The sequence below is a fragment of the Mytilus edulis genome, chromosome 4 (genome assembly GCF_963676685.1).
Source record: "Mytilus edulis chromosome 4, xbMytEdul2.2, whole genome shotgun sequence".
NCBI lineage: Eukaryota > Metazoa > Mollusca > Bivalvia > Mytilida > Mytilidae > Mytilus > Mytilus edulis.
Window position 1 is genome coordinate 40,269,671 of NC_092347.1, and position 8,244 is coordinate 40,277,914.

At 31.6% G+C, this 8,244-nt stretch overlaps 1 protein-coding gene across 1 annotated transcript; it reads right to left on the reverse strand.

The window, feature by feature from the left end:
* Window positions 1–449: 449 nt before the first annotated feature.
* On the reverse strand, window positions 450–7,941 carry LOC139519686 (uncharacterized). The gene is made up of 5 exons (XM_071311903.1): window positions 7,807–7,941; window positions 5,018–5,194; window positions 4,802–4,889; window positions 3,693–4,019; window positions 450–2,339 (listed from the first exon to the last, which is right to left on the reverse strand). The coding sequence occupies exons 1-5, from the start codon at window positions 7,843–7,845 to the stop codon at window positions 769–771; spliced, it is 2,202 nt and encodes a 733-aa protein (XP_071168004.1). The 5' UTR covers window positions 7,846–7,941; the 3' UTR covers window positions 450–768.
* Between the last annotated feature and the right edge of the window lie 303 nt (window positions 7,942–8,244).

Sequence of the window (8,244 nt, forward strand, 5' to 3'; positions counted from 1 at the left end):
CATACCGAACAGCAAGCTATTAGGGGCCACAAACATAACTAGTGTAAAAACATTTAAATAGTAAAACCAACGGTCTAATCTATATGAAAAACGAGAAATATTTATGAACCACTTCAACAAATACATCCATTGAATATCAGGCTCCTGACTTACGACAGGTGTAAAAAAACAAAATTCAGCTGATGTAAAAGTTTCAATAGGTACCAACCTTCATCGTTACCAAAAGATTTACATAACAACATCGAAAAGACACACTATGAAATATCAATGGCTTGATTCAATAGAAAAACATTAACAAAAACAATTGAACATACACTGAAAAGAAATAAGTGATGGTAGCCAAAATGAAAATACAGAATCAATAAAATAAGGGGTGAGATGTTAACCAATAAGTAAAAAACAACAATAACCCTGGACTAAACGCTGCCAAATATAAAAATGTACACTGGTAAATGAAAATAATTTTATTGTAAGGTATACAGTGAAAGAGAATGAAAATATTTTTTACAAATACATATTTTTTTAGTTCATAGTACGATAACAGACGTAAAATTGAATACAAAACACTTCTCAAAGCTGGTATATATAGAACATAGAGAGGCGAGATATAAGACTACATTAAATAACATTAAATAACAAAAAAGCATTTCAAATTGTATCAACAGGTCACATTAACACAAAAGTACGATTTCAGAGTATGAACTGGTTATATTTCATTACATTTGAATAAATGAGACATAACATTGTTTGTCCTTGAATAATGAAATTTCAAAGACTGTAATCTAGGTCATCAAAATTTTCGTGGAACAATGATTTAATTCTGTTCCGCAATGCAAAACTACCTACCATTTCATCATCAATTATTTCTGGAATGTTTTTATGTAATGATTTTGCAAAAGATACAGACATTTTCTCTTCGAAGCAGCTGAATGCAATAGTGTCTTCTAATTTTAGTTTTTTGCACGTATTAAAATAAAGTGCTAATCCACATTCAGCAAAAGATCCATATATTTCGAACCAATTGTCTACCTTTTGCGTGGAAATAGCTGAGTTTTTCTGAAGATCTTCTTTTGTACCATATCCGTCGATCAATAATTCAACAAGTTCTGGTTTTTCCGAGTTTTGTTCGATCAAAGATTCAAAATCAATTATTTCCTGACGCATTCTATATTGAATCCCAGCTTGGATACATAAATCTCCAAGAAAAAGTGAAACTGCAGCCCATATATCCATTTGTAAATATTCAAATACGAAATCTGCAGAAAGAACAGTACAAAAGTTGTCGGCGATATCTATAACCACTTCTGCTAAACACTCGAACATCTCGTCATTAATTATTGATGTTCCTGCATTTCCATTTACCTCTTTTTCGGAAATTTGAACAGATTTAGTAGAAAAGGGGTGATCAGAAAGTTGCTTGACGAGGTCAAGATCAAAGAAAGTCTTAATTTGTAATCTACGGATCAGTAAATTCTGCAGAAAAGTTAAGTTCAAATAAATCTGACCTATTTCAATAAAGTTATCTGTCATATTTGAATTCATAAAGGCTGCAGTCAATGCATCAACAACAAGTTGAACTAAAGTCAAAATGTATAATCGATTTGAAGGACATCCTGATTCATTGAAATTATCAACATCCGACAAAAAGGCTTTTACTTGTGGGACCATTGGTAAAGGATAGTTTATGACATCAGCATAAATTGATCGTAGACATTTATTTAAAATAGTAAGAAGATTATCGTTAACGGAACGAAGGGAACCGATACATTGGTCAATTGCCTCTTCCGATAATGTTTCAATAATATTTCTTTCCGGAATGAAGTAATCAGGTAGAACCCGTTTGCAAAAAAAGTATATCAGTTTTTCAACTATTTCATGACAATCTATAAAAATATTATCCCATGTCAGTTTTTCCTCGCATAGCCATAAAAATGTCGTTTTTATTTCATGGGAAGTCACTAATCTAAAATTCATCAAACTAGGTCGGCGTTTTAAAAGAATGTTTATAGTTTCTTTAATCAGTAGTTTACTTAAAATAAATGTTTGTCTTTGGTTAAAATTCAAAGAATGTGCAAGTATGTTTGAAGCACCAGTAAACGACATGCGCCATTCCTTACGTTTATAGTATTTGGAACTACATTTGTGACCAACAGGCACAACATGGCAGTCTGACATCAGACACTTCATGATGAGATCTGGTGATGGCCATCCACTTTGTCTTTTTCTTAACTTCCACTCTTTTGCTTGAGAAGGCCAACTCACACATTTTAATGCTGGTACAAAATCATGGTCGTAAAAAGTTCTGTTACCTATGCTTTCCAATTTAGTCAATGCTGGTCCTATTAAATATATAAGATACAAAGTGTCATTATTGTGTAGTTCAAATACATTGAATGAAAAGAAAAACATCAGTAGCATTTGAGATATAAATCATCAGGATAAGGGTCATCAAACAAAGTAGTTTTTTGAAATGGGGAATCGGATAGTTTTGTTACATTATTGCCAAAGAGAATTATGGAGAGGGTCATAATATACAGTGTATTTGTTTACTTAACAACCTTAGGATTATCATTATTAGCAGTTCATTACCTAACGACCTTAGGATTATCATTATTATCAGTTCATTACCTAACAACCTAAGAATTATCATTATTAGCAGTTCAATTTTCATTTGGTCTACAAAAAGCAGTATAGATCACCAATAGCAAATATTAGATTAAAAACTTATCTGTTTACGCCATTACAAAGTACTATTTGGCAGTGGAGTTATCGACAAAAACACATGTCTTTTAATTCAATGAGGTATTATGCAATTGTCTCGAACCAAAATACATGATGCATAATAGGTCATACAAATGTAATTCCTTGTTCAACGGACTCGCTAGAAACACATATTTTTTTTTAAACGGAAAAAAAATATTTTGTACCCCCATCTGGAAAAAGAATTGTGTATATTTTCTGCACTTTGTTTTATTGTTATCATGATTATAAAGCGATCGTTTTAGTCAACTTGAAGTCGAGACCTTACAAATTTTTTTCGAGTTTTATTACAGATTCATTTTTAAAGTCAAGGACTATTCGTTACAAAAATCATGTCGATTTTCGTTCTTAGAATAAAGGACGCAAAAGGAGAAGTGTTCCTTCACCTGCAATACCGTTCGCCGGCGGATTTTTTGTCGAGCTCTTTATTTATGCACCTGTTGTTAAGTACTGACGGTAGTTGTCGATTGTCGATTTGGTTCATAATCCTAGACGTTTTTGTTTTGTATATAGATAATATGTGTATAATGTGTGGAAGACCGTACTTTGACCTATAAATGTCAAATTTGAACGTGTTGGACACAACCCCTCAATGTAATGATTGACCCGTTAATGAGGGGTATATTATAAGTGATACAGAATATTTCTTATAGTAAAAACTACTTCTTAGTTCAAAAGGGCACTCTTATTAATTTAAATTTTTAAGGAACTTTTCCTAAAGAACTATACATATATCTGGTATTTTATTGTCGAAACATTTCTAAGCATTTTGTAATATTCCTGGACCTACATATTCTTTATCATTGAAACTAAGTGGGCCCATCTTTAAGAAAAGATTAAGAAAAGTTTTCTTTTTACCTTTCTACAACAGCAAAATTACCCCTCGGCTGAGGGACAATCCCTCATTTAAGTTTTAAACGTCTAAATTTTACCTGAAGATTTATCCCCCCTGGCTGGAAATTTATTACCACGACCATGGAGAAATGTATGCATTTGAACTTTGTCTATTATTGTTTTCCAGTATTTTTTAAATCCTTTACTTGAAATTTTCTTCTTCCCTTTTAATAACTCGACATATCCTGAATGAGAAGTTTCTTTCATTATGTACTGACGTATGGAGGAATTTGGTAACTCTGCTACCGTTTGGTATTTATTAACAAGCAAGACGTCAATGTCAGTCATTGATCTCATCCCCATCTCCATTGGAGGATTCGGCGGATATTTCCAGTGAAAAGCTAAAAGATTTTGAGCATGACTTCCTTCAATTGAAATAAAAATATATTTTTAGTGAACAAATTCACGTGAGTAAATTGTAGAAATCACAGAAATGTACAGGCAAAAAAACAAAAATAATAATATACAAAGAATTTAACAAACTTAATTTATAAACAAAAATATGACATTATGTTTAAATCTAATACACCATTTTGTTAGTCAAAGAAGGCAATTTAGTATAACACTTAGTATTGATAATTATTACTATTGCTATTACATCAGCAGTTTAATTTGATGTGATCAAAACATTTTACCTTCAAAAGTGGACTCTAACATGTTTGAGTGTATGTTTTTTTTTAATTTCATTTGTGATTTAATGCCATCAGGTACCTATTTTGAGAGTAGATTTTAAAATTTTTATTTTAGTTTGTTAACCCCATGCAAAGTATCAGCCGGTATTGGCTGCTTGTGACAATGACTTCTGCATTACTCTTCATTCTTTTATATATATATTTTTTTCATTGTTAAACTTTAGTGTTACTAATGATGGTAAAACCAGAAACAGCTGTTCAGCGCTACTAATTTGTATCTTAAAAGCTTATTTTTATTCAAATCGTTTTTCTGTATTGATCAGCATATATATTTTGCAGAGACAAAATTCTTACTGAACAAAATATATTTAGTCATAATAGCGCTCCATCCTTTTAATAAGCTTCGGATTATCAAATATTTTGGCCTCGGTCATCACTGAAGGGATATTGTTTGTCGAAATACGCATCTGGTGCAGAACAGTTGGTACCGTTTATGTAATTGCATGTAATCTTGCCTGTGAAAAGTAACTCTATAGCAGTTCCAGATTCTTTCTTGAGATCATTTTGGAATTTTATGTAAGTGTATTGCAGGTTTTCAGGCATGTTGTTCGGTGTGAGCTAAGGCTCCGTGTTGAAGGCCGTACTTTAACCTATAATGGTTTACTTTTTAAATTGTTATTTGTATGGAGAGTTGTCTCATTGGCACTCACACCACATCTTCCTATATCTATGGTATCATTGTCAAAAACCTCTCGAGAAGTTTCGACATAATTCGTCAGAAAATACAGTATTGCTCTTCTTCCACCTTCGTACCAATCAACATCGCTCACACATCTACATTTTTGGGAAGTATTTTCCACTGCCAATGTAGACGGGATCACAGTATGACAGCTGTCAGTTTTAACATGCTTTAAGAAATAAAAGAGAACGAATGATAAACTTGATTTGTTCTATTGTTATCAAAATAACTTTTTTAAACGTGTTTATATTTTATCTAGAGCTGAGAATTGTTTCCTGACTTGTCTAGCAATAATATCGTCCTAGTCTGATAGAATTTTTTATTTGAAATCTAGATATTTTGCAGGTTCAAATTGGGAATACAAAATAGTAATGATATTAAACTTATATTATTCTTATTTAGCTAGAGTATTTTTCATTCAAACCTATTTCATGTTTCAATATTGTTATTTTGTCTTTATTAATAATATTTACATGCCCCTTAACAGAAATGTTTTTAACGGTATAGCTGATTTTTCGTATTGTAATATTTATGGCTTTGTTGGTGACTAACATATGCTAGTCCATCTATGAATTTTGCCATTTATTTTGACTTTTCACCTTGATATGTGGTTCGTAACGTTAGATTTAACTTTTCAAACATATTGTACTACATAAGTGCAAACACATTTCAGAAGGTTTTCTGGAAGAGTTTCTCTTAGTTCATGATTCTTAGACTGACTGCACTTAAAATATGTTTAAGTTTCTATTAAAGAATAATAGTAAATTTAATGTGTTGAAAATACTTATGATGGCGATATTGATGTAATATAGTAACATAATAATAAAGATTGAAAACAAATGTTTACCACTCGGCTGTACAAAAGTTCCGGTATATCTTCTTCTTGGTATGTCTTTAGATTGAGGTTCTATAAAGTATAGAGATACAATACATTTGTTCGAATAATAACTTGTTAATCAGTTTTTTGTATGTTTTTGGTTTATGGCGAATGTTTTCAAAATATCAAATATAAAATATGATAAAAAGTTTTGGCAATGCTCTTTTAATTGATTTATTTCCTATTGATAATTTGAGTAATTTCCTGCATCCTTTCACCATGTTATCTTTCTTGCAATGTTTATACCAGGGATGTGTGACGGCGTTACCTGACTTTATTTATTTTGGCAATTGATAAAGCCAATTAATGACAGCACTACTTTCAACATCAACATGTTTGTTCAGAGGTACCAAAGGTTAACCTACTTCTGCTGAAAAAATTATTAAATGAAAGAAACAGACATAGTTTTCAACATATCGATTTCACATCAATAGATAGCAAACACATTGCTAAAATAGATATTATAAATCAGAGTTAACTCAAGACGAATTGGCATTTGGTAGTTTTTTCTAGTGCTTTCAAATATGTTTCACAATACACACAGTAACACTATTTCAGAAATATGAAAATCAACTTTATCATGATGAATCTCTTAACTGCCTATCCAAAATTTAAATAAAAAAAAACCCAGTTCTGATGATAGATTTTCGAAATAGAGTCATTTGCTAACGTTATCTTATTTGTTTATCGTTTATGCTTTATAAAATAAATCAGGCAGATATATATTTGTTTACATTTGTCATTTCGAAGCCTTCTATAGCTAAGTATGATGGATAGGCTATGGTCATTGTTAAAGGCAACAAGGTGACTTTTAGTTAATGACTTCTATGTGTGATTTGGTCTTAAATGAAGAGCAGTCTCATTTGCAATCATACCATATCTTCTTACTTCTGTGTAATATCATTTTACAGTTTTACTTGAACGTATATATATCATATGTAACAATCAGTGGTCGAAATAAGCGCTGGTCCGTAGGTTGAAACCAGTAGAGTTTGCGTCGGACTAGTAGATTTTGTCAGCTGATGGTCCGGTGGACCGGTATAAATTTGTCGATAAAAATCAATGATTGCATCGTAATCTCGGTTACAAACAAATTTACCTGCGAAATCAATTACCCAGTACAAGTGGGTACTAAGTTTTGAATTAATCAAGTTATTTAAAATATCTCAGGGTGAGCGTCCTTCATAATTTTACAACACAAAAAATGGAATGTTTGGAAGGAGTTATATAACTGCCGGGGCAAAATATAAGCGACATTCAATAGGAAGATCGGAATAAAGTATATGAAATTGACAAAAGGAAACGATACTTTCAATATCTTGGAAACAAGTTTTAACATCTTTTGATTCGATCCCGGCTATTGAAATTGGGAAAAATTCTGGACAGCGCTTTATACGACCCAGTTAGGCATCTTAATTATGGTCGTCGTGAAGATTGTGATGAAGTGGAAGAAAACGTTGACATTTTGTCTGTCCTTGATCCTTATGTTGATAAAGAAAATCATTGAGATTATCAAAGCCTTTATCAAAATCAGGATCAAGACTCTTTGTTCTTGATCAACATATGAAAAAGAATGCATGAAAATAAAAGTAAATATCTCTCATTTATATTATTGCTTGACAAATGAATGTCATATTCTGGACCAGTAAATTTGGAGCCGGGCCAGTAGATTTTCAGTCCACTGGTCCGACTGGCCAGTACACAAAAAAAGCTTAAATTCCACCCCTGGTTACAATGAATTATTACTTAAAGCAGATATTTTTTGCCAGAAATGGTATTACATATTATATTAAGCAGCAAGACTGATTTCAATATAAATAAGGCAAGCATTACTTGAATTCAATTCTATTTAAGACAAAAATGCTAACATATTATAAACCCAATTAATACGTATAATTGCATACCTCTTCACGACTGTATAATATTTCAAAGTTATCTTCCATAGGCTCAATAAATCTTTTCTCCAAATAACATCACTCGTCTTCATTTCCTGCTATAAAGGCCGACACATTTGTTTTTTATTGAAGACATCATAAACTATTTACGATTTGGCCTATTTGGATATTTGTTTCACAATTACCGAGCCGTAACAATTATTATACAATTTTTTAACAATAACATGACGATATGATTTATACTAACAACTTGGTCAATTTAATAAGTTGCATGTGAATTTGTTCGTTTAACAAAATGTACAACTGACGGGAGGTTCGTGTAACTACAAACTATTATATTTGTATATGTATATCTTGTGATTTAATGAGTTCCGGTCTGATCATCTGTTTTATCTCCGGCCCCTTCTAATTGCTAAATTCTATATTCATTTTCGCTTCTTAGCAGTA